The following is a 27664-nucleotide window of genomic DNA, read 5'->3' as shown; positions in this document are numbered from 1 at the left end:
TAAAATAAAAAGTAAATGGCAGACTGTGCCTAATTGAAATCCAACCCCTAATAAATTTTCCCACTTCGGTCTTTGCGATGGATATGTGCGTCACTAAGCGCTAAACACAGCGGTCGCAAGTCTCACTACAAATTCCTCACAATTTGGTAGTAGATGCACTACAGCAAGGCCAGCCACCAGCATATCAACCAGAAATAAAATATATAACGCTATTGTAGGCGTAAGTAAGCCGTTTGGATTCTCCTTTGGCTATTTTCTAGCCAAGTATGAAAGCACACTGCTATGCCAGATGAGATGACGCTGAGTTATGAAAAAATAAACGTAAAATAAAAAGTAAATGGCAGACTGTGCCTAATTGAAATCCAACCCCTAATAAATTTTCCCACTTCGGTCTTTGCGATGGATATGTGTGTCACTAAGCGCTAAACACAGCGGTCGCAAGTCTCACTACAAATTCCTCACAATTTGCTAGTAGATGCACTGCAGCAAGGACAGCCACCAGCAGATCAACCAGAAATAAAATATATATAACGCTATTGTAGGCGTAAGTAAGCCGTTTGGATTCTCCTTTGGCTATTTTCTAGCCAAGTATGAAAGCACACTGATGAGATGACGCTGAGTTATGAAAAAATAAACGTAAAATAAAAAGAAACTGGCAGACTGTGTCTAATTGAAATCCAACCCCTTATAAATTTTCCCACTTCGGTCTTTGCGATGGATATGTGCGTCACTAAGCGCTAAACACAAAGGTCGCAAGTCTCACTACAAATTCCTCACAATTTGCTAGTAGATGCACTGCAGCAAGGACAGCCACCAGCAGATCAACCAGAAATAAAATATATATAACGCTATTGTAGGCGTAAGTAAGCCGTTTGGATTCTCCTTTGGCTAATTTCTAGCCAAGTATGAAAGCACACTGATGAGATGACGCTGAGTTATGAAAAAATAAACGTAAAATAAAAAGAAACTGGCAGACTGTGCCTAATTGAAATCCAACCCCTAATAAATGTTCCCACTTCGGTCTTTGCGATGGATATGTGCGTCACTAAGCGCTAAACACAAAGGTCGCAAGTCTCACTACAAATTCCTCACAATTTGGTAGTAGATGCACTGCAGCAAGGACAGCCACCAGCAGATCAACCAGAAATAAAATATATAACGCTATTGTAGGCGTAAGTAAGCCGTTTGGATTCTCCTATGGCTATTTTCTAGCCAAGTATGAAAGCACACTGCTATGCCAGATGAGATGACGCTGAGTTATGAAAAAATAAACGTAAAATAAAAAGTAAATGGCAGACTGTGCCTAATTGAAATCCAACCACTAATAAATTTTCCCACTTCGGTCTTTGCGATGGATATGTGCGTCACTAAGCGGTAGATGCACTGCAGCAAGGACAGCCACCAGCAGATCAACCAGAAATAAAATATATATAACGCTATTGTAGGCGTAAGTAAGCCGTTTGGATTCTCCTATGGCTATTTTCTAGCCAAGTATGAAAGCACACTGCTATGCCAGATGAGATGACGCTGAGTTATGAAAAAATAAACGTAAAATAAAAAGTAAATGGCAGACTGTGCCTAATTGAAATCAAACCCCTAATAAATTGTCCCACTTCGGTCTTTGCGATGGATATGTGTGTCACTAAGAGCTAAACACAACGGTAGCAAGTCCCCCTGCAAATTCCTCACAATATGGTACTAGCTGCAAATAAAAAAAAAAAAATATAACGTTATTGTAGCCCTAAGAAGGGCTGTTGGGTTCTTGGAGAATCACTCCTGCCTAACAGTAAGCTAATAGAACACCCTAACTCTTTCCCTGACCAGCAGCAGCTCTCTCCCTAGCGGCATCCAGACACAGAATGATCCGAGCAGCGCGGGCAGGGGATAGTCTATCCCAGGGTCACCTGATCTGGCCAGCCAACCACTGCTATCGACGTGTAAGGGTACCACGTCATGCTGGGTGGAGTGCAGAGTCTCCTGGCTTGTGATTGGCTCTGTTTCTGGCCGCCAAAAAGCAAAACGGAGGGAGCTGCCATTTTCTCGAGCGGGCGAAGTATTCGTCCGAGCAACGAGCAGTTTCGAGTACGCTAATGCTCGAACGAGCATCAAGCTCGGACGAGTATGTTCGCTCATCTCTAGTTATTTTATATACAGCCCCCTCGTGGTTATTTTATATACAGACCCCTCATGGTTATTTTATATACAGTCCCCTCATGGTTATTTTATATACAGCCTCCTCGTGGTTATTTTATATACAGCCCCCTCATGGTTATTTTATATACAGCCCCCTCATGGTTATTTCATAATAACATTGAGTGTGACAAGTTCTGGGCTGTCTGGGAGTGCAAGTAGATACCTTGAGTCCTCTTTGGTGATGGCCTGGGTGCCACGAGAGAGAGAGATCTGAGTGCCACCTCTGGCACCCGTGCCATAGGTTTGCCACCACTGCCATATACATTGAACGGATTAGCAGGATGCATGCTCAATCAATGACTGTGACTTGTAACTGATAAGAATCCCACCAATTCCCCCCAATCAGATTTTTATACCATATCCACTGTATAGAACTGTTGGGCAATATATCACAATGGGAGGAATTTAATAAAGGGAACCTGCCCCCCACGAGGGGCTTGCAATGATCAATATAAATCATGGTTTGGCTATTTTGAGTTTGCATGTTCTCTCCGTGTTTGAGTGGGTTTCCTCCGGGTCCTCTAGTTTCCTCGCATACTCCAAAACATACTGGTAGATTGATTAGATTGTGAGCCCCATGGGGACAGGGACTGATTTTGCAAGCTCTATGCAGCGCTGTCAAATCTATGAATAAAGGAATTATTATTATTATATTATTATAATTTCCTGGCTCCCTGACAGAATCCTGTGCTGAGTCCTGGGGGAGGGGAAACACTTCAAATCTAAAACATTCATTTGCTCAATTGCATCCATGATCCCTTCAGCATTGCTTCTTGCTCCTTCCTCACTCCAAATCAGCCCCTCCCAGATCCTTTCTCACCTTCTCCCTCCCCCTGAAGATAATCGTTAATATTTCAAATGCGCCCCCCCCTCCCCCCCCCCCCCCCCACCGGATTCTGACAGGGAGTCAGGTAAAATAAAATAAATAATTGTAGAGAAGTAAAACAATTAAGGACTAACTAATACATGATTGAGCATTACTTACCCCTTTGGAACCTGTCATCACTGGAAAATGCCCTTTGTGATGATATATTCACTTTAAGACTAGTGTTTTGAATGTCAGTCCTAATATTACCCCCAATGGTGCACAGTGTGCCGGAGATACAAAGAGGTTCCCTCCTCTTCGTAGATCCGAACGCTATCTCTGCCAGGTGGACCAGCTTAGACCAGGTCTGACTTGGTGGAGATTTCAGCTATAGTGTGCATTCACACAACCATCCACCCCTGCCCACCCCGCTACGCCCAAAGCTAAATAACAAGCAGAGATGGGGCATTTAACAAGTGTATTTTTTTCAGCTCAAAACTGGTGGAGAAGGTATTGTAAATCTCCCCCAATGTGTTTTGATACATTTTGCCTTGTGAAGTATATGCTGCTCACAGGTTCTCTAACGTGTTTTAATTTTTTTTAGTTCCAAAGAGATTCACCATTAAAGTTGATATGCCAGAAACGGTAGGATCCTTGGATAAGGTACACAGCGTGAAAGCTTGTGGAAGGTATTTGTTCCAATGTTCTTATATCATTATAGATATATTTAAAATATCATTTGAATTGTAGAAAGAAAGAAAGAAGGAACACATAGAATAAAGAAAAGTGGTTCAGGCTCGGGGGTCTGTAACCAACAGAAATTAAAGAAAACCTACCATAAAAATTCATTGTATAAAATCAGGGACATTACTCATAGATCCAAGCACTGTGACTTTGGTAATCTTCTTATATTTGTTATCCATGGCCGCCTTCCTTTAGAAGTCAACCTTTAAAATTATGCTAATTAGCCAGAAGGGCTCTGGGGTGTGTGGTGCATTTAAAAGTGCATGGGTGTCATTGTCCAAGGCCTGTCATTAGGACGGATCTGTCACGGCCTGTGTATTAGAAGGCATTCTACTCCTGAGGAAGTCGCCTATTAGCGTTGGAACTCGTGGGGTGCTGCACTACACTGGATTACTGGGTGACTTTTCTTTATTTTATGTTACTGCTTTATCATTTTTAAATCCCCTGTAGAATTTGCTACCATATTCTGATATTCCGAGTTTTGCAGACTTCCTCATACTGTTTGTTAATATTCTATGGTTCCTGTTCAGAAATATGGATAACCAGGTGCTGTTTGATCAGTGTTACTCAGTGAGGTCCAAATGCTCCACTGGGAGACGTGGACAGGGATGGTTGCTGAGCCAACCATATTACCCAATTAATTAACAGGTAGATGACAATGAAACTATGTGAACTAACTATCCTTTGTATCCTTTTATCTTTCGGTGTATTTCAGTTATTCATACGGAAAACCCATTTCAGGATCTTTTAATCTTTCTGTGTGTAAAGAAAATGTACTAGCTCTTATATCCCACCAAGCGAGTCTTGATCAGGAAGATATTAACATAGAATATATGAAGGATTGCCAGCATATAACAGGGGTGCATGTAAGTAGAGGAATTCTAGTATGTTGTATGGCCCTTAACATCACGGGTTCTATGTTTCGTTGAGATAGGCTGAATGCCGATGAAGGAGGGTAGATATCCCTCTACTGACGCCTATCAACAACCAAAATCGGTGCAAGTTTTAATAACTTTGGTCTGTTCTGCTGGGCAAACTATCCCTTTGGCTCCTCATTGGGTCCCAAGGTGCACACATGCCACGCCTAAGATTTAAAGGGCCAGTGTACCCTGCCCACTGATAATAAAAGGCACCTTAATTCAAAGAAAGGTGGCTGGGCATTGATGTTCTTAGTATTTCTTGTAGGGTTTATAGATTTCTGTGTTGCGCCCCCAACTTAATTATTAGACTTAGCATGTGACTTTGTATTTTAGGTTTGACCTAAATCTGACCTGTATACCTCTACCTTCCAACCCGAACCTTGAATTCTGTTGCTCTGCTGCCTGCCCTGGCTTGTCTAGTCTAGGCTGACACCAGCCACATACTAGGACTGTGACTATTATCTGCTTGTCCACTTGTACTTTGCAATAGTATCCCTTGGCCAACATTGGGCAACTGTAAAAGTTCACCGGCACGTAGAGATGTAGCATTCTTGTGCCCGGGCAAGAGCAACATCAAAATTCCTTTAAATACCTTGGGATTACCCCAAAGCCAAAATACTTATGACAATGGTCAATGGTCTAAATAGCTACCACTGGTCCCATTGGGCCACCTATCAGATATATCGATGACATATTTCTTCAAACGTCAGCGTCGTATACTACACATCCATCACCCCTTCATTCTCGTCAATGCAGTTTTTCTATCTTTTTTCATATTTATTTGTTTCTCCACCAGACCGACGACAAAGGATGTTTATCGAGAGAGATTGATCTTACTTTTTTTAATTTTACAAATCGATTTGAGCTTTTAATTGCAAAGGTTTCACTGACAGAGGAGGTATCAGGTGCGTTATGTTGTGTTTATTCAATTAATAATCATTAAAAGGGCCATAAAATAATATACAGGATGCACAATGTATGATGGCATTTATATTACAGGCGGTCCCCTACTTAAAGGGATATTCCCACCTGGGCATTTACATTTAATTGGATTCATTTGGCAAATGTAAACATTTCTTGATTTGGATGTTATTAAAAAAAATGTTCCTGTGTGAAGATAATTTCTCATAAATGTAGTGCCTTAGAAACGAGATGGCTTCCTTGGATACGACCACCTCTGCTGGAGGGATTACACAAAGAAACAAAAGGTTTTTGTATATGAAATGTCCGGGAGTTAATGAACGCTGAGGCCAGGTGGTCATGCAGGGCTCAATAGCGCATGTCTGGCCACCGCTGCCAAAATGTGAGGTGGTCGTATCCGAGGAAGCCATCTTGTTTCTAAGGGACAACATGGCTACATCCAACATCCAATTGAAGAAATGTTTACATATGGCAAATGAATTCAATTAAATGTAAATGCCCAGATAGGAATACCCCTTTAAGAACACCTGACTTATAGATGACCCCTAGTTACAAACGGCCCTCTTGATGTTGGCAATTTATTGTACTTTAGCCCTAGGCTATAACAATCAGTTGTAAGAGTTATAAAATGTGTCTGCAAATAAGATTTATTGTTAATCCTGGTTCTTATGACATCCCAACATGTTTAAAATCCAATAGTCACAGAGACCCAAAGAAATTCTGGCTGGGGTTACAATTATAAAATATACAGTTCCGACTTACATACAAATTCAACTTAAAAACAAACCTACAGAATCTATCCTGTACATAACCCGGGGACTGCCTGTAGTTGCATTAGGTGACTACTAGTCAGTAGCTTTTTAACAAACTCTACATAATCAATATTACACATGAAAACAAAACCTTGCTATATATTTGATCAGAGCATTGATTTTTCTTCGACACTAACATGTCAGGGTGTAGGGTACTCAGCTGTTGTATTGGGTGCAATAAAGGTCCATATCAGAATCCTCTATTTTCATCTGTTCACAGGTCATACTCAAGTAAAGACAGAATTTGCCAGATTTTACTATGATCGTATTATGGAGTTTGAGACAACGCCAGAATTTTACCAAAAAGGACTCCCATTAAGTGTCAAGGTGAAGAGGGCAGGGTTCTTTTTAGAGGAAAGGGGACCATATGAAAAGAGCAAAGTAGAACTATTACATGAAAGGTTTTTTTTCAAAGGAACACTCCAGTGATTTTCCACCAATGCATGTCTTCCCCACAGACTAAGGAAGTCTATAGTAGCTGACTTTCCTTTCCAATACTGCCATGATTTTTAGAGTTATCTAGCTGGTAATCCCTATTATTATTACTAGTAATCCCATGATGTATCAGTACAGCATTACATGGGCAGCTAGAGAACGACCTATCACTGCCTTATGGCATTACAATATGCTAAGCCTTTGTAGGTAAAAGAAGGCTATGGTATAAGAGACACTCACTTTCCTGTTAGAGACTACTGTGATTTTAAAATGTATTACTCTCTGTTTATAGCTAGTAATCCCATGATGCATCATCACAGCTAAACATTAACAGCTAGAGACAGAACTGCTGGAATAACAATATGAATATTTTAAAGGAGAGCTGTAATTGGTTACCATGGAACATTCTTATTTTTAGGCAGCTTGATAAATCTGCCCTAATATGTACACAGTCAACTTTTCTACTTTAACTGCATGACAGAAGCCAGTCATGTATGATTCCCAGCTCATAAAATAATCAATCCGGAAAACAGAATGAAATATTATTCAAACCATTGGTCATTGGTCTTAAATACTAGTGGGATTATCAATATTGTGGGTATATGGACATAAGGGGCGAATTTACTAAGGACCTTGCGCCAGTTTTCTGTCGGACTTTGTTGGATTTCAAGCAACACAAATTTCGGCACTGAAGGGGGCGTTCCAGTGCTCAGTCGCACCATGCACCACATTTAACATGCAAAGTCCGACAGAAATGTGTCACACACCTTATGTTAAAGGTGCACCAAAAAAAAGTGTCTGAGCTGTGCAGAGAGTGCCACAATAAGGCACCACAAATGCTGAAACTGGCGCCACCTACACATTACACAGGTGAATTGCACATAGCACACACTGCACTGTTCTTAGTAAATGTGTCCCCATGAATATCCTGAGCATATGCCTTATCTTTTATAGCTAAAAGTCAGAAAAGACCAACAACCAATAGCGAATGAAACCATCTACTTAGTCGTGGGATTGGAAGAAGAAGATTTAAACTTGACGTCAGTAACAAATGAAAATGGACTTGCTGCCTTCACCCTGGATACATCAAACTGGGATGATATGGTGTCTCTGTGGGTGAGTGTCTGTATTCACAAATAAGACCTATACCTCCTATTCCCTTTTCCCTTAAACCACAAATACCAACTCTCCACATACCAAATATCCAAGATGAACCTGGAAAAAATTAGGCTTCCTGACCCAGGAAGCCAGGGTAGCAGATGTCTTTAAAAAAAAAACTCAGAAAAGAGTCCTCCACTATTATTAAATGTGGTATAAAAAGAATACAACACCTACTCCAATGGTTAAAAAGGTGAAAATGCCTCCACCGTTAAGGAAGGCAGTCTAAAAATTCTTCCAAATTTTCCTTAGTTACCCAACAACCTCAATGTCCAAATGCTGACCACAGTGGTAAAACATGGTCAGCACCCTCAACATCTTTGCATATAACATTCCATTAAAGCACCTATAGAATATTACCAGGGGGTGCAATAGACCCATGTGACATCACATGGCACAGTCCTTCCCATCCCATGTAGTATTTCTATCCACGCTACACCTAGTCCATTTTACCTAGCCCCCTTGCAATCTTACAGTATGTAGTAGTGTTGCACATTGATTCCACCGCTGCTTATCCATCACTTGAGGAACTTTTTGTGTCCATAATGCAGGACTAGTACACGAGGAGCCATAAGTGCCAAGGTAGGCATCACTCATTTACTAATACATATAGACTTCCAAGACTCTTCTGCTCTCCACAGGGAAAGTTCTCGTTAGAAGAAGTCGCCGATGATAAATTTAAGGTCTCAATTGCTCATTTCTGGCTTCATCCACTCTACTCCGAAAGTAACAGCTTCTTGTCAGTAGATACAGATGCTGGCCAATTGACTTGTGACTCTGACCAGTATTTGACTGTGGAATACTTCATCAATACTTCAGAGCTGGATCCAGCAGATAAACAACTCCACTTCTTCTACCTTGTGAGTATTTTATAGATTATTCCACCATTCTACCTCATGTCAAGAGAGTGATTTGTTTTAATAAGTGTGGCACAAGACATTTCAGACAGATTGTTGCTGTAGTATTCTGCCTCAGACACCTTAAAATTCTCCCCTATATCTCCATATCGGGGCACATTTACTTACCTGTCCATGCGCGTTCCCCGATCCAGAATGTCCAACCTGAATCATCTTCCATGATTCAAAAAGATATCCTGATATCCTGCATGTGTCGCTTCCTCACTCAGGTCCGCCGGAGTTCACCTTCTTCCTGGTGCATGTAAGTGCTTGATCTTGCGTCACAATAATTTATCGACTGATTCGGACTGAGCGCGGAATTTAACTTTCCGCACTCAGTCCGAATCGGTCAGATAGTCCGATGCCCCCCTCTCCCGATTTCTGGTGCATGAAAGCCAGCGCCCAAATCCGATCACGTGCGACACAAACATTGATAGAATTCATTCAGTTGTTTCACCATATTTTCTTACAACTTTTCTCTCTGTATTATTTGTCTGCAAATTTTAAACCCTCTTTTAGCTTCTTGAAGGACATCTCACTACTGTGACTCACTGTTTCAACCAGGGGTGAACCTAAACTCTTGAGTGCCTGAGGCAAGCTATAGAATGGTGCCCCAATCCTCCCTGTTCAGTAGAAATATATCAGTTTTTGGTTTAGTAGGTGGGTACTCAGTGCAATGTCTTACACCTGCATTGACATTGGGTGTAAAGACAATTTTTTGCAAGATAAGGAGCAGCATCCATGACACTGCTCCTTACCTTGCTGCGGGTGGTGCAGCCTGAGGCAATAGGCTCAACTCATCTGATGGCTGGTGCACCCCTGGCTCCACCTCCGCTCTGCATGGAGTTTTTATGTAATCTGACACCTCAATGATCCTAAATTCATCTTGCTGGCAAGATATAATTTAGCAAAGATTTGGGAGTGAAAAGAAGGGACGGAGAAAGATATTAAGAGCCAGATTCTATGATTTCAATGAGATTGGTTATTAGTAATGAGAGAAAATTATGTAAATTATAGTTGAAATTTACAGCTGATTAGAAATAGCACAGTGTAGCTTCAGTCAATGTCAAACGAGGAAGGTAGCGGCATCGGCATTGTCTATGAAAATAGGGATTGTCTCTAGACAAGGGGATATTTCTTGACTGCAAAAAAATTAAGATGGTGCTCTACATTTTGGTGCACACTCTTGACCAACGCAGTGAAGGTCTAATGTAGGACTCAAGAGTTGTTCACTGTCCTAGATCTATCATCACAGTAATAAATATGGAGCGCCTGCAGACTTGTATTGCCTGACTCTACTACACATTGATAAATCCCCCACCCATTGAGTACACTGATTGTTCTGTTCCGTGTTTCACTATAAATGAAGTTCATTACATCTTTTTTATCTATTTACCTCTTTTTCCACACAGTACGTGTCTAAGGGGGTCATTTTAGATAATGGAAAATATGACGTGGATATCGGAGGACAGCCCCTGGGCTCTGGTGAGTACCAAAGTTATATGGATGACATCTCACTTGGGCCAGATTATAGGGAGGGCACCAAGGGCGCACACCTCGGGACCCCCACCAACTTATTCCTTTGGGGGGTCCCTATGACACGTGTGGCATTGTAGCTGTACATTGAGTCTCTGGAAGCAATGCACAGGGGCAAAGCTGGATCATTGGCGCTCTTGAAGAACCATCACCCCATCACCGGGCCCCAGCCTGGACCTCTAATGGCTCCAATGATGACCGCTTTCTGTAGGTAATAAATTGCATGAGCGTCTATATATAGCTGTGCTCCTAATTATTAGAAAGGCCACACGGCAGAGGTGTGTACTATAACTATCTAATGGGGAACCCGGCCTATTACATGCATGTCTGTGCTACATTTGGAGGGCACCAGATATTGCTCTCATGGGACCCCACCAACCTTAACAAGAGAACCAGAGAAGTTCTTCTTCTGATGACCACTAGGTGCTGCTACAACCTAGGAATAACTACCAATTAGTTTGTCCGGAATTGGATGAGAAATGAATGAATAAATCATTTTCTGTCTTTGATTTTTTATCTCTAGTTCTTCAAGGAAATTTTAAATTGAAGATTCCAAAAAGTTTTGAGTATTATCCTAGCTATAAATTTGTTGTTCAGACAATCTTAAACAATGGGGATATACCGTCTTTTACCAGAGAGTTTACCATACCTGAATGTCTAAATAACAAGGTGAGATTTAGTAACTTGTTATGTATCTATTTATATTGCAGCATTCAGAGAGCTAACAATGATGCCACATGTGGCCATAGATTTATCTTTCGTATTGCCGCTGAAGACATTGCCTTCTACACTGTATGTGAGACAATTAATGGTGTTTTTTTGGGCAGGTCAAGCTTAAGTTTTCAAGCGATGAAGTCCGTCCGGGAGGAAAACTAAATCTAGAAGTTCAAGCAGATGCGGGATCTCTTTGTTCTGTGCGGTCGGTGGATAAAGGAGTATTAGACCTTCGGAAACATGATACACTCAAGGACACCTCATCCATGGTTAGAATTATTACCAGTTCATATCTTTTTTATACTCCTACTGTATCTAGAAAAAGTCATATACAGGAAATACAATGTATAAAAAAATCATTCTATTCTAATCTGGTTGTAGATGCTGTTCTCCCCCCTCCCCCCTCCCCCCCCCCCAAAGAACTAAAGGGGAACCTCATCAGGTTTTCACATATAAATAATTAGCATTTTGTTTTCCTTGAACAAAAAATTAACTTTGTAAATGTACAGTACCAGGCTATACAATCAAGCATCAAAAGTCATAATGGTGAAACCTCCTCACATCTCCCTGTTCCTTTCCTCCCCCTTCTGATGACATAGTCAACGGCGTTGTTGAAATCTCATGTACGCATCTATAATACAGTTTAGCTATCAGCTCTGAACATGTGCACTAGACAGTGTAGGGCGCAACCCAACATCATTCTCTCTAGGCGCATGCACCAAGGTTTAGACTGTTAGGTGCACATGACTGAGGCCAGGAACCATATTGGGAGCAATGGTGGTTTAATCTACATTCCCACAAGGGGGGGGGTAGTGATGTAAGAGGAGGTTTACCACAATGACCCTGTAAAATTCCCACATGACTCGGTTACTGGATTGGCATATAACTAGGTACATTTTCTAAGTTAATTTTCCATTCACAACTTGCATATTTTTTAACCCCCTATGACTGCCATACAGTTTTAAATATCCTATTTGCACACGCCCTGTGCAGAAAGGACATTTATAAATGTTATGACAGTGACCAACTTCAAACGCCTATATCTCCTGAACCCTGGCACCTAGGAACACAATTGGTGTCATATAAAACAGGAGAGTCTCCCATTTAATATGATATATCATATATATGATACACATAAATATGTGTATAGATGCTTTACAGAACCAGAGATATCCACTCTTAAATTTGTACTAAAAAGTGTAGATTTTTATGTACAGCTTTCTATTTCCGATTGTAAGTTTAAGAGTAGATACCCTGTTTCCTCAAAAATAAGACAGTGTCTTATATAAATTTTTACTCCTAAAGAGGCACCAGGTCTTATTTTCAGGGGATGTCTTATTTTTCCATGAACAAGAATTTACATTTATGATTGAACAAAAAATAATTTCTTTAACCTCCTTATGACTCTCCAAACTCTGAATTTCGTGCTGAATTTCTTGTGACTCCATTTCTATTAGGATCACTGACCTCAATCTCTCATGTTTAGTAAAAGCACTTTCCATAAATGACCCTCCTTATCCTGGTGGCTGCTGGGATCACATTTGCAGCACAACAGTCAGTGATTTACTTCCATGAATTCTTCCCCATGTCACAACCTTCTGCAGCATCTGAAAGATTTACTAATACTAATGTATGACGTGGGGGAGCTGCTTCAATGACCACTGCTAGGTCATATTTTCAGGGGAGGCCTTATATTTCTATATCTCATAAACTGGTTGTGATCATTTAAAGGCTCCTACTTACCACAGTCCAATCTTATTTTCTTTAAGTACCACTACATATCATACCTACTGGAAGTGAACAGGAGAGGCCTTCCTTATTCAATTGAAGATTTTGAGAAATATCCTTGTTTGAGAAGTCAGACAGACCCACAAGCAGATAAACAGGAGGCAGCTTGGTACCATGGGGATGCTGATCCGTATATGATGCTCAAGGTAATTATTGACTCAAGCCATAAAAAAACAAAGAAAAGTTGAGGTCTACCGATGAGGCGTGATTCAAGTTTATTCCATTTATTGTAAACGTCAGATCAAATCTTAAACCATAGCCCTTGTATTGACTTCCTGATCAGCAAATCTGCTCGTATATGACGGTAAACTGATGTCCAAATTTTTGGCATTTATGACATGGGGACAAGTTGGGCAGTTTGTAACAATGTGTTATAAAGATGTGATAAAACATCATTGCAAATTATATTTATTCTTTATCATCAATAGCAAAGCAACCTAAAGATTTTCACAAACACTAACGCAAAAAAACCTGTGGTGTGTGCTGCTTCACCCGTCACCCGACGCATCTCCAAAGAACCACATAAGAAAGCAGATAGACCGACTTCTTCCAGTATGTATATACCCTAAAACTATAGACTGATCTGTTTGCAGGTGTGGTTCTTTAGTAGGTAAAGATGTGTAGACTTTCAGATTAACAGAATTTATTTCATTCACAACCCAAACAAGGAGACTACAGGAGATGTTGTTTGAGGCCTTCACCAACTTTAGCATCTAGACAACTTCCACCACCCATAATTTTTTCCTAGGCACATTATTCCAACCAGCTCTATAAAGAACTTTCGATTGATGGTCTTAGCTATCAGTATTTATATGGGTAGTGTGTGTGTACATTGCTGACCTGTAAAAATGCCCATGTAACACAAAAAAGTTGGGAGGTGGTAACACCTGGCCTGTAGGCTTGGTTACCGCCATTAGCAATACCTTTCTAGAGGAAGGTGAGGATAGAAAATCCAGTAAAGTTTAGCTAATAATACTAAAAAGAAATCACAGTCTATCAACATGCCACACCCGAAAAAATACCTCCAATTCCTACAAAAGTCTAGTTGCTTTGAAGACGTTCCAATACTTTTGTCCATTCACACATAGGGACACATTTACTAACCCGGCCGCTGGAATTCACCGAAAGTGCATTGTCCGACGATAATGCCCTGTCCTGCGATCTACTAAGCATTCGATATACTGCATGTGTCACTTCCCCACTCAGGTCCGACAGAGTTCACCATCTTTTTAGTGGTGTATGTAAGTGCTTGGGCTTGCGGCACAATTTGAATGTAAAATCCTGCGCTCAGTCCAAATCAATCGGACCCGTCCGACGGCACCCCCCTTAATTGTGTATCATGGAAGCCAGCGCAACTGCACCAAAAAAGGATCTCCTGCATCAAAATCCCAGAGTAGATACATGTTAAATACCTGTGCAAGCTGTGTAATCCCCAAAAAAGGCTCACAGTCTGATTAAAGTGAACAGTGCGACCCTTAGTTAATGAGCCCCATTGTTATGTGAAGTATCTTCATGCAACTTTAGTAAATACTATTTCTCCTCTTAAGGTTCAGGAAGTAAAGAAGAGAAAAATAACCTTGTGAAAAGAATTTTTTTTCCAGAAACGTGGCTATTTGACTTGGTTTCCGTGGGGTAAGGACATCTCTGTTTAGAATGCACTTTTCAAATACTTAGACATCAATGGAATGTATAATCAATAGTGAAAGTAATTATAAGAAACTTCCAGAATGTTGCTGGACTTGCTGCCATCAGGGAACAGAGGAGTGACCTTCAAAAGACTAAATGTAGAGATAAAAAATTAGGGTTTCAGGTCACATATGGGTGGCTTCTTACCATATTGTCTGGTTTCTTTTACTACTTTTGAGACTGATCGTTCCCAGTTGAGAATTGTTCCAGTCCAGATGTATTTGTTCCAGTTCAGATATATTTGTCAAGGCTTGTATTTGCCCCACTTGAAACTTATTTGTCCCATTCTTAACTGAGACAAATAAGTCTCAAAGATTTGTAAATGAAACCATCCAGAAACTGTTTAATCTTGTTGAACATACAAGTCCAATGAATTCTGTAACGTGGGTTGAAAAGATAATTTTTTCCATACATTTAGTGCGGAATCCAATTGGTCAACCATAGAAGTATCTTAGTAATTGAAGGTGCATTAGTAAAGACTAATATTATCCTCATACCCAAAGGTTATGGTGAAAAGTTACCTACATCCACTTAAAGTGTTTTTGCACATTACTTAGTTCCTGCTAATGGTAATGCACAGGTCTCAATTATCTGTGCTAAATTAACATCAATTCAAACATTTTTTTCCTTACAGTCCAGAAGGTCAAGCTGTACTAGACGTGACTGCTCCCCATACTATCACTACATGGGAAACGGATGCATTCTGCCTGGGCAAGTCTGGTTATGGGGAAGCCAGTGGTGTGAAACTCATCAGCTTCCAGCCTTACTTCATTGACCTGGTTGTACCTTACTCTGTGGTACAAGGAGAGAAATTCACCATTACTGCCTATGCCTTCAGCTCTGTAAACTACAGCATGATGGTATGGAAGAAATTCCAGTTATGTTTATTTGTACAATTGGCCTAGATATGAAGTATAATCCATGTTATAGTTCAGTGATGGTGAACCTTTTGGAGATAGAGTGCCCAAACTTCAACTAAAACCCAGTTATATGTCGCAAAGTGCCAACATGACAATTTAAGCACTAACTTATGGATCCCTGTTCAATCGCAGGTTTCAATCGTATTGTCATCCTGAGCTTACCAATACAATAGAAAGATGATGGAGAAATTTGGATTGTAGGTTCCCTCCAAGGTTCTCTCACAAGAAAGAATCAGGGTCACCAGAGCATGAGCTCCAAAAATAATCAATTCTTTTTCCACACTTTCTCGTTGATCCTGTAGCCCTGGCAGCCAAGGATGTTGTTTTAAAATGGCGCTGGGCATGGCACATCCATGGCACGTCCTGGGTATTGGACCACAGGAAGACTCCTTAAGTCCTGTCTGGCAAACTCTGTGTTAGGTGAAGGCCTGGGTGCCCACAGAAAGGGCTCTAAGTGCCACCTCTGGCCTTAGGTTCACCACCACTGTTATAGTGCACGATTTTCTACATGATGTAGCCTAATGTGATAAATTCCCTTTAAGAAATCTTTTGCTATCTGGATAAATTCCCTTTAAGAAAAGTTTTGCTATCTGGATGGCTTTTTACGTAGAAATATTTACTGTAGAATTCAGTCCTCTCTATTCTATCACACAGGTATTAGCATCTATTTCTGGCCTCAAGGACAACCCAGTAGTTGGGGACGAGCAGCAAATGCAATGTATCAGTAAAGATCAGACAGCCAGTTTTACGTGGAACGTGTCTGCTTCACACCCAGGTATACAGTTGCCATAATTTTTTGCTAGAATTGTTATGGATTGATTAGTTTGTGTTTAATTTGTTAGGTATTTTTTTAAAACCTTATAGCAAGTAACACGCTCATTGTCATGGGTGCCCCCGGGATGCATGTCATGGATCGCAGGCACCCACGTGCCCCTCATCCCCGCTCCTAACTCATCTCACCACGCTCCTGCTCCTGCCCGGCCTGGCCCGGGTTCCCGTTCCCTGGAGCTGGCGCACACACCAGCACTTGAAGATTTTAAGGGCCAGCACACCGCTGATTGCCATTGGTCACTTCTGGGGCATCTTAAAGGCTAGCGGTTCCCAGGATTCCCTGCAAGATCTTTGAGCTACCTAGCCTTAGAGAAAGCTTCTGCATTGTTCCTGTGTCCCTCCTGTTTCCCTTCTGCGTTGATCTCCTGTTGTGACCCCAGACCTGACAAGTACCATCTCCAATGGTGGTCAAGAGGGTCCACTGACCGCCGATCCCTGACACTCATGACTTTCCTTGAACTTGTTAGCAGGGGTGCCCAGCTTAGAGGCCAGTTGAGCCTCTTGCCTCAGGCCGCACCACTGGCAGCAAGATGGGGGCAGCATCAGGGGTACAGTTATCTGCTACGAATCAGGAACTGCCACTTAAAATGGTGTTTCTTCATACCTGATGTCAGCATCAATGACACTGTTGGAGAATCGGCCTACTAAAATAACAACCCGATGTATCACTTATAAATGGGGCAGAGGGGGCCCCATTGTATACATCACCTTAGGTAGCAGACAGTCTAGGTGCATCCCTGTTTGTTTGTTACACTTCCAGAAAAGATAGACACAGTCTCGTAGTTACCAAGCCCATTTTTATCCTTATTCTGGTTGAGGAAGTAAAGTTTTCTTCGGTCCGTTCCTTGAAACTACCCCCATGAATAACTCCCAGTGCTCCCTGACTCTACAAATCCAAAGAACCTCACAGACAACCATGGTGCTCACTATAGAGTGTGATCTTTGCCACCACCAGTGGAGATCTTCTGATAAGATGATTAACAACATTTCTGTGAGTTTTCTGGGCTAATTTTAAGAACTTTCCCTTTCTCTTGTCACATCAGAACTTACCCGCTAACTACAGTACACTCACTCCAAGGCCGAGGTGGGAATGGTTTTTAGAAGATTAATTCCACTTTCCTTATAGAAGATTGTACCACTTTATCTTACACATGAAAATCTACCACCAATGTTCAAACCTCACTCACAGTTAGAACAGAAAATAATTTAGGTATAAATAGCATTTCCACGTATTTCCATGTCCAAAGGTCCACAAGAGAGCGGCCATGTTTATATCTGGAATCTCAGACAAATCATTTGGCCTGATGCAGATCGAGATATTTACATCCAAAATTTTTTTTTTCTAAATTTATAGGAAATTTAAAGATCCAGGTGAGCAGTTCTTCTCTACAGCTCGCTGGAGGTTGTACAGGCCAAGACAAAAAGTTGGGAATGCATCTTAAAGAAGACACTATTGAGAAAACAATTGTAGTAAAGGTGCGTAATGTCCTACAGTCATGTAAGGGTAAATTTTTTTTATTGTCTGTAAGAGTAGTATGGAGAAAGTATGGAACTGGCTACCTAAAGCTATTGTTATGCTTGATGCATTGCTTCCATAGTAATGAATGGAGTGGCAGGATACGTGCTACAGTTACTGAAAATACGACCCCTGCCCTCGTAATTTTTAGTTTTTACCTCCCTTTAACGTTATAGGTTAATATTTTGGGTTTGACACATTTAAAAAAATGTTTTAGTTGCATCTATTATGTTACTGTGTTTACAGTATATGTGGTTATCTACTGTCCTATGTATTTAAAAGATCAGCACATAGAATAAAAATGATATTGCATTGTACAAGATGCAATATATTATGAAATACTTTGTAAGCTGCTTTAGTGAACAAGTTTTTGGAGAAAGAAGCATTGCACCAACTTAGGATGTGCCACCAGCATCAAAAGCTGAAAATACTGTGCAGTAAAACTAAATATCATGTGAGACGTGAAAGCTAATTCTATATCTGCATCTAAATCCTAGAGGATTTTTGTCCTTCCCCCCTGCCCTAACTCACTGATCCCTGACTACAATTCTAGGGAATATGCCCGATTCATTCCTTTTAGGACTCGTAGATGGAATATTATCCACTGTTTCGGGAGTAGTAGACATGTCCAGTATCTACAGAGGTCATTACATTTAGGTTATTCTCCAGTAAGGAGCATTTTACAAATACTTTTTAATTTGAGGTGTCAATAATTTTTTTTTTCTTTCTCCAGCCCTCCGGAATTTTAGAGGAAAATATACAGACATTTTTCCTATGTCCTTCAGGTAGCTGATCATAAGTTGTTCGAAGTTTAAAAGACAGATGAATGTTTGTTACACTGCATCCATCATGATGTTTTCCCAGGAAGTTGGAAAAGATTCTACGCCAAAATACCCATCTTTTACATATTGTATACCACAACTGTCTGGAAATACTGCCATGTTTAAATATATGCTTAAAGGAAACCTACCACTACGGATCTACCTATTAAGGTAGATCTGGTGGGAGGTGCATCTCACAAATGTAAGGATAGCCCTTTTTAGGGCTAATCCTTTACTCCCCTCTATCTTTTCTAATCTTTAATCCGGGTAATATGCACATTTTCTAAAGATGCTACTGGGGCATGGAGTAGCCGGAGATGAGGCTACACGTAGCGGCTACTCCACGCCCCAGTAGCCTCTTTGAACCACCTACCCAGATATCTTCAGTGCACAGCTACAAGGAGCTGGCACGCTCGTCCGTGAAGCCGGAGTTCTGCGCATGCGCAGTAGCTCCGGCTTTGGAGTCAAGCTTGCGCAGCCGCTGGCCTGTGTTCTGCTCATTCGCAGAACTCCGGCTTTGGGCATAACCTCAGCTCCGGCTACTCCACGCCCCAGTAGCCTCTTTAGAAAATTTGAATATTACCCTGATTAAATATTTGATAAGATAGAGGGGAGTGAAGGATTAGCTCTAAAGAGGGCTATCCTTACATACATTAGAGGCAACTACCACCAGATCTACCTTATTAGGTAGATTCATGGTGGTAGGTTTCCTTAAAACAAATTTTCCATCATGGGATATTGACTCTTACTCGCCTTGTAAGGCAGCTCCCTTAACATCATTTCAGGAAGCCTAATGACATGATGTAAGATTAAAGTCAATTCAGTATATCTGCTCCATAACGAGGAAAGTTAAAGAGTCCGCAGTTGATTATACATGGCTACATTAAAAGGATGATAGCAGTTGGAAGCTTTCAAGACTGCTCAGGTCTCTTCATAAGGCATTGGATATAAGACAACATCTGATTAGATGGACATAGTAGAGCTAAGGTTGATGAGACAAGTGATAAGAAATTTATGTAAACACTAATAGTAGTAAATATTGTAGCACGTGGGTAGTGAGGTGGTTTTATAGTCCCTCGAAATTGAGCTCTGAGACCCCCCCCCCCTACATAAAATAGTGCAGACATGTCGAAATACAAAATGTGTCCTATATTTCTTTCTACACGGTCACAGTGCAGTGAGACAATTTGTGCTTACCACACCATGACCGGGTGACATAGGCATCAAAGGGGACCAATATCGGGCCACAAATAGAGCTGCCGGATATCGGTCCCCATTAAGGCTGTGTGAATGAGCCTAAGAGTCATAGAAAGACATAAATCCCTGTGACACGTTCTTTCCTGTTTCACCAACATAAAGGCCTCCAGGAGAATAACTGGTGCATACAATTAGATAGACCACATTGTCTAAGGTGCAGGTGAAGTTACCTGGGACGATGTAATCCTTTTAGAGTTAGGAATCTTTATTCAGTCAATGGTCATTATGTCAGGACAGGTTTTACATCTTGGCTAGCTACAGGGAGATGTTCCTGTTATTGCTGGAGAGTCTCCACGTGCCTGCAGAGGTGGCCAAAATGTTAGAGACTCCCTAAGGAGTATTCTTACACTCAGCTAGACCAGTTCCCTATGCTGTGCTGATGAGATGCAAGGACATTGAAATAGCACTGTCTACAGGAATAGGAATATACTGGGTTGAGCTTAAATTCCATTAGGCCTCATTTCAGGTGTTGTTGCCCCAATAGCTTGGTCATATTCTCTCTTTTCTCGTACATCCCATTCTGCTACATCAGAGAATAAAATCTCCAAAAACACAACAATGAATTGATAATATAAAAAATTTATGAAAACATTATAAGCATCACTTTCTAGAAACCCCTGTGTAACAGTCTATCTCTTCTGTAAGGTGACAGTGTAAGAAGAAAAGTCTCATTGGAAGTTCCAGAGAAGGTGGTACCAGGCTCGGAGCAAGCTATTATCACTATTTTAGGTGAGATTTGTATTTAATTCCAGAATTTTTATATAATACTCCTTCATACATATAATACTACAATCATAGCTTTTGAACAATCTCATATTTCATGAGGTCATTGGGTTTTCCGTGTCACTACTGTGTTGGCAGGTAACATAATGGGCAGTGCCATTTCCAACATTGGACACTCTCTGTCACTGCCCCATGGATCAGCGATGCAAAATTTGATGACATTTATTCCTATTTCTTATATCGTCAAATATTTGGAAAGCACCAAGGAACTAACGCCTGAAATAAAAGAGAATGCTATCACCTATCTAACCAAAGGTGAGTTATAGGATTATAAGAAGAGGAACTAAGGGGTTGATGTTTTTAACAGTTTGACCATGGTGGGTGGAGGTTGTAGATCTGTTTGGCAATATACCGGATCAACGTCCTTGATAACCCCAACAGCACAAATGAGGGGAACTTATAAATGTGGGTCAGTAATGAAGGTTGGCGCGGTCTACTCCCCCATATTATAAATGAAAGGTGAGGGAACACATTCACGTTTTGTTATTTCAAGGCCAAACCAGGAAGAGTAGAAGGACATATGTTCTGCTATGGTTGTTTTCAACTTGCACTCATGAAACCCTACAAATAGATGTTATAAAAACACCGGTTCTGGGTGGGTGTAAAACAGACTGAAGCTGATTCGGAGTACTATACACCACTAGTGGAAATGTAATGGGAGTGTTTAAGGAAAAAGATCTGTCATGTTTTTTTTTCATTGTGGACATCTTGATATACAAATGACATGAGAAGAATAAGTGTACCCTATTATTTGCATTTTGTTATACAGGTTACCTTAGACAGCTGATGTTTAGGAAAAATGATGGCTCTTACAGCGTATACCATGGTATTCCCAGTAGCACCTGGTAAGTATGTAGGTGGCTTCACATTCGTGTCACTATGTTGATTCTATGAAATAACAAAAATTTTGTATAAGGGCAGAAAAGATGGGTGCTGGTGTCCCAGGAAAAAAATACAAAATATATGGTGTACTATGCTACATCACAACTCAGTTCAGAAAAACTCAGTTCCGAACACAATGCATCACTTCAATTGACATTAATCTACACCTGACGTTTTAATGCGGCTTTACAAAATAATTTAGGCAGTCATCTAAACTTTGACATTAATCAGATATTTCATCTATTACTATGAAACCTACTGGTTTCTGAGGCTCCCATATTTAAGTACATCTAAATTTATTTGACGATATACCCGGTAGAGCAATCAACCCGGTAAGGGTAGATCTACCTCTTCAAAGAGTGGATGCAGTTGGAGTTTTAGTTTGCCCAGACTAATGCCCAAACTAATACAAACCTGAAGTCCATTATGATGCTTGACCGGCTACCGCCAAGACAGAACCACGAGGAGTGGAGATCAGAGTGATCAAACAGAGTATAGATGTGTTGCCGCAAAGAGTGATACAGAATGTCAGATTACAGAAATCGAAAGACAGCTGAGATCGAAAGCCTCATGTTGTATAAACTTAATAAGGTGACCAGTAATATTGTTCTATCTATACTAGAACAATAGTGGCATAGAAATGGATAAACCATGTTTTCTGGCACCGCAATTTTGTTGAGGATCATTGCTCCCCAATGACATCATCTGGAGCAATGATCCTCCCACAGCGCTGGCACATGCGGAGCCGCAGTAATCTAAATGCCGGTGATAACTTTGTACCATTTGTTCCCTACGTGGACGTAAACTGCATTTAAAATTCAGGCTCGGACAAACAAAAATTGTTATGGGTCTGCTCATCACAACCTCAGACCACTAGAAGATCATTTTTAAAGGGACGTGTGTGGACCTATTATGCCATTATAATGATTGGAGAAGTGACCCTATTGTTTTACTCTTTAATCCTTGTACAGTGATCTAGACTCTAAACCACCAGATGTCCATCAGATTAGTGACTGCTTATCCCAATGGGTCAAAATCCGCTTGTAGTGTCAGCCAAAAGTACAGGAAGGCACATAGCCCCAAACACAGACAAGGTGACAGTAGGGGAGGGGCTTGGACTAGTTTACAAGCCGGGGCCAGGAATTACAACTAGTGCCTATGCCACCTCCATTCTGCCATTATTTGGGTTGGGAAGGATTTTTGAGCCATCTGGCATTAGCCTTGTATAATTTATAGGAAGAACTTGAATGATAGCTTTTTTTCAACCTCATCTTCTATGATACTTTATTTACCCCATTAAAGTATAAATTACTGCTTCTGGGAAAATAAGCATAACTGTAACTTCAGATAACTTCCTTAGTGAGTTAGTAGATGTTAATGATGATTCAAGATTCGAGTCATTTCTACAAATTTGGGTAGGGTAAGAATTCATTTGGTCTGAGTCAATGTTGCTCTTATTGTTCTAGAAATTGCCAAGAACACCCCTCTAGTTATCTAAAACACTGATTTGTTAATAAAAAGGTCCAATCAATCCTCATTAAGCCTAATGAAATAATAGTAGAAAATATTTATATTTCATATAAAATCAGTGCTTGAGAGGATCAAAGGGGTAGAATTACCCTTTCCCAGCACAATTGGAGCAACATTGTGGGGCAGATTTACTTACCCAGTCCAATCGCGATCCAGCGGCGCGTTCTCAGACGCTGATTCGGATTCTGCTGGGATTCACTAAGCTCGTGCGCCCAATGTCCACTAGGTGTCGCTGCTGCGCTGAAGTCCGCCGGAATTCACCTTCTTTGTTTTGGTGTATGTGAGTGCTATTTTTGCGACACCAATTTTTTTTTTAATTCTGCGACTTTTCCGAATCGCCACACCCCTCCGACGGCCACACCCCTCGTTTTCCGACGGCCACACCCCTCGATTTCGATCGTGTGCGCCAAAATCCTGGCTCAATTTGGCGCAAATCGGAAAAATTCAGGAAACCCGGCGGAAAAACGCGATTCGGACCCTTAGTAAATGTGCCCCTGTATGTCTGAAGTGAATAAAAAAAAAAATTGGATTTGATTCAGTGCCACAAAAACTCGAAATTTATACCGAATCTACGAATCAACATATGGATTCACTCATTTATAGAAGATGTATAAGACTGTCTCCTATTTCAGGATCACCGCCTTCACAGTGAGGTCCTTCAGTCATGCTCAAGACCTTATCTACATCCAGGATAAGCATATCAACGATGCTATAAAATGGTTCAGTAGTTTGCAGCAACCAAGCGGATGCTTTCAAGAAGTTGGAAAAATCTTTGACAACTACTTAGTGGTATTTAGCCTTCTTTTTTACCTACTGTTTGTTCATATGCAATGAATTCTGTGATGTTATGATGGCCATTATTTTAAAAATATTTTATTTAATTATTTTATTATTTTAAAAAGCAAAATAAAAAAAATTATAGAAAAACAATACATAATAAATGACACATAACTTCTTTCTTAAGGAATGACTTTACTGGATGTTCACTCTAAGTAATAGAGAAAGTTTATTATCGAGGGGGTCTTTGTGCCCTTTTTCACATATTAAACATTGCAGACCCTAGGAAACATTTTGTTATGCTCATGTTAGGAAACTGCCTGTATGAACAGGCAAGGACAGTGAGCAATAAGACAAAAAAAACCTCTCTGCTCAGTTTACCCTAAGTTCTAGGTGACAACTGGTTAATGTTCCCTTCCTGCACTACACTGAGAACATTACAAACACCAAAAGGTAGCCTACATGATACAGGTCAGAACAAAGAACAAATACAGTACAAAACTCAAAGGCAAATAGATAGTCAGAAAGCAGGCAATGGCCATAGATACTAAAATAAAGAAGACAAAATAAACATCAGCTAGCTTAGAATAAGTCTATGTTTAACTATTTGCCAACCAGAGCAGAATCCACAGGAGACAGACGGTGTGGAGGGAATAAATTGAGGTTTCTAATAAAGGAGTAAACCAGTGTTCAGACTAGACAGAACATAACAAAATCACACTAATCAATGTCATTTTCAGCTGTACTTTACATGTTAATGTTACACATAATTTTTCTTTAACAGCTGAATTTTTGTGTTTGTGTCTTTTTTTCATTTTGTAGAAAGAGTCTGACAACAATGTGACACTTACAGCATATATTACAATAGCTCTGCTGGAACATGGCCACGTCTATGATGTAAGTCAAAGATTATTAAGTCATTTTATGTACTAAGATTTCTTAAAATCTGAAAATTCTTCAATTTATTATTGACTAATGAGTTATAGGAAGTGCACTCTGATCTACAAAGAAAGAAACATAAGAATTGTGCTCATATTTAGATCAATTTTGATGGTAGTAGGTTATTTTCTACTTTATATGCTCCATGCTCCAGCATTATTTCTAAGGAATTTGATTTGTATAAATGTTATGAAATTAAATTTCCATTATATAATTTGAATAAAAATGATATTCAGATTTAAAGGACATCTATCACCAGATCAGGGATTGTTAACCAAACACTGACAAACAAGTATGTGCCCCTCTGGCAGGATTTTCTGTTCCTTTAGCTTTTTATGCCCTTGTTTTTAAGAAAAAATGGCTTTAAATATTATGCAAATGAGTCTAAGGGGCTCCAGGCTCCATTAACTTCAATGGATACCTGAGCCCCTCAGGCTCATTTGCATAACTTTAAAAGCCTTTTTTTGTAAAAACCAGGGCATAAGAAACTAAAAGAAGATCAGATCCTGCCAGAGGGGGCACACACTAGTATGTCAGTGTACTTGGTTAACAATTCCTGATCTGTTGATAGATGTCCTTTAAAAGAACTCGATCATGATAAACCAGGGGCACTCACTTATAGGTCCAGGTGCCGTGATTGTGGTCATCTTTTTATATTTGCTATACATGGCCTCCTTCCTTCTAAAATCAAATTTTAAAATTATTCTAATGAACCAGTAGGACTCTTGGGGGGAAGAGGGGTACAAGAGCCCCTCTGTGTTTTACCTTCACGGCCTATTACACCGCCTCCCCTATGGTCACTAAATACATCCCCCTCCCTCTGCCTAACGTAATCTCACACAGGGAGGGGGAGATATGTTCTTGCACGGTGTAACAGCCGGTGAGGTTGTAGCACGGAAATACTCTGGTAACAACCACCCCAGAGCACTTCTGGTTCATTTACATAATTATAGAAGTTGATTGTAGAAGGAATAAGGCCATGGATACCAAATATAAGAAGATAAGAAGGATCTATGAGTAAGTGTCCCTTGTTTATCATGAAGGATTTTTGATGGTGTGTTTACAAATGTTATGCAAATACCCAGGACCTCCATAGGTTTGCTCTCAAGTTGAATTTGTAGGTTGGTCAAAACTTTAACTGTATATATGTAATTCCAGACATAAAATTTTTTTTTGCCCCAGTGACAATTGGGGTTTCAACATTTTTTGCTGTAATGGGACCAAAGATTAGCAATAAAGCTTCATTACAGACACCTTACAGCTTATTATTGCAGTCTAGGACTACAGTAAAGCATCCAGAGAGCTTCACCAGAGGTCGCAGTGGACAGAGGGTTCCGTCTTTAACTAGGGGTCAACTGTAAGTTGGGTGTCTTTACGTAGGGGACCGTCTGTACTTTCTTTATCAATTCCTCACAGCAGCTATCCTGCTATAGGAAGCTTCATTGTTTTTTCCAGTGGATAGAAATCTGACCGTGGTCACACAGGTGCACGGCTTGTTATAACACAGAGCTCTGAATGCTATATGATATAACAAGCCATGCACCTGTCTGACCATTGTCTACTGGAAATAACATAGAAGATTTCTATAGAAGGACAGTAAGCAAAGATCTAAAAAAAACATTTAAAAAATTATACATAAAGGACCATATATACTCAAGTATAAGCCTAATTTTTTAGTACAAAAAAATGTGCTGAAAACACAAACTCAGCTTATACTCGAGTAAAAAGAATATAGGTTTTACCAGGTTTTTGTGGTAAAATTTGGGGCCTCGGCTTATACTTGGGTCGGCTTATACTCGAGTATATACGGTATATTGGAAAATTGTATAACTTTTCATTACACAAACAATAACATTAATTTGCCGGAATGGGAATACCTCTCTAAGGCTGTTTGGGTAATTCTTTTTTATCTAAAAAAATTCTACGCATCATCATAACAAGATGTATCACTCTCTGTCACTTTTCTAGAATTTGATTGTGGAGAATGCATTGAAGTGTCTGAAGAACGCAGTCAACGAAGTGAATGATACTTACACTCAGGCTCTCCTTGCCTATGTATTTACTTTGTCAGGTGACAGTGATCTCAGAAAACATTTTGTAGACCTCCTCAAAAAGGTTGCCATAAAGAAAGGTAATGCAATGTTATACAAGCTTCATTGGATAAAAACGGTGTGGTATATATATACTATGGCCTAATCCACACAAGCCTATGGTCTTTTCTGTTCAGTTTATGGAATCTGAGAATATAGGGGAAATTCTAGTATTGAGAAATGTAATAAATGTTTCTGTGGATATAAAGGGGATTTTTCAATTAATCTTGATCCATCTGAAACAGGAATATCAACAATTAACACATATATTTAGTAAGATTTATCATCAAGTTGGAAATGGTGTTTAGTAGGTCAAATCCATGTCAAAAACAGGAATTGTTAACTCTGGATTAGTCAGGATAAAGAGAATGTTATTAGCATAAGTGTCTGACTTATCTGATCTTCCAACATTCTTTAAAGGGATTTTCTAGTTTGTTGTATAGGGAGAAGTAAAAAAAAGTTATAACACCTCTACCTAAGTGTTTGTGATCACATGAGCATTGTGGCCAGTCAGTGGTCTCGGTAGTCAAGTGCCAACACTTGTCTTTGGCCTCATTGGGTTGTGTGATTCCTACTTGTTCTAAAATAAAGGCTATGTCTGGCCCTTGCCAGCTTTTACTCAATAATGGGGCACATTTACTTAGGCTTTGCGCCGCACTTTTAGTTGGATTGTGCCCTTTTTTCGATGGAAAAATAGCTTGCACAGGTAT

The 27664-nt window shown here is 40.2% G+C and overlaps 1 protein-coding gene across 1 annotated transcript in view; it reads left to right on the top strand.

Moving 5' to 3' along the window:
- The window catches only part of LOC140106766 (alpha-2-macroglobulin-like protein 1), a 62768-nt gene that overhangs the window by 19475 nt on the left and 15629 nt on the right, over positions 1 to 27664 (top strand). Inside the window, exons 7-28 of the mRNA XM_072131384.1 lie at positions 3603 to 3687; positions 4458 to 4608; positions 5459 to 5567; positions 6616 to 6722; positions 7785 to 7946; positions 8630 to 8848; positions 10297 to 10369; positions 10944 to 11089; positions 11248 to 11403; positions 12904 to 13068; positions 13351 to 13474; positions 14470 to 14554; positions 15243 to 15468; positions 16183 to 16303; positions 17714 to 17835; positions 18609 to 18660; positions 20599 to 20682; positions 20815 to 20991; positions 21506 to 21581; positions 23781 to 23937; positions 24748 to 24822; positions 26833 to 26995. Of these exons, the coding sequence (XP_071987485.1) occupies positions 3603 to 3687; positions 4458 to 4608; positions 5459 to 5567; positions 6616 to 6722; positions 7785 to 7946; positions 8630 to 8848; positions 10297 to 10369; positions 10944 to 11089; positions 11248 to 11403; positions 12904 to 13068; positions 13351 to 13474; positions 14470 to 14554; positions 15243 to 15468; positions 16183 to 16303; positions 17714 to 17835; positions 18609 to 18660; positions 20599 to 20682; positions 20815 to 20991; positions 21506 to 21581; positions 23781 to 23937; positions 24748 to 24822; positions 26833 to 26995 (2835 nt within the window). The remainder of the gene's footprint in view (positions 1 to 3602; positions 3688 to 4457; positions 4609 to 5458; positions 5568 to 6615; positions 6723 to 7784; positions 7947 to 8629; positions 8849 to 10296; positions 10370 to 10943; positions 11090 to 11247; positions 11404 to 12903; positions 13069 to 13350; positions 13475 to 14469; positions 14555 to 15242; positions 15469 to 16182; positions 16304 to 17713; positions 17836 to 18608; positions 18661 to 20598; positions 20683 to 20814; positions 20992 to 21505; positions 21582 to 23780; positions 23938 to 24747; positions 24823 to 26832; positions 26996 to 27664) is intronic.

This window comes from Engystomops pustulosus, chromosome 11, assembly GCF_040894005.1.
Source record: "Engystomops pustulosus chromosome 11, aEngPut4.maternal, whole genome shotgun sequence".
Taxonomy (NCBI): domain Eukaryota; kingdom Metazoa; phylum Chordata; class Amphibia; order Anura; family Leptodactylidae; genus Engystomops; species Engystomops pustulosus.
The sequence above is the reverse complement of the archived record's forward strand: the minus strand, read 5'-3'. Positions and strand labels throughout refer to the sequence as shown.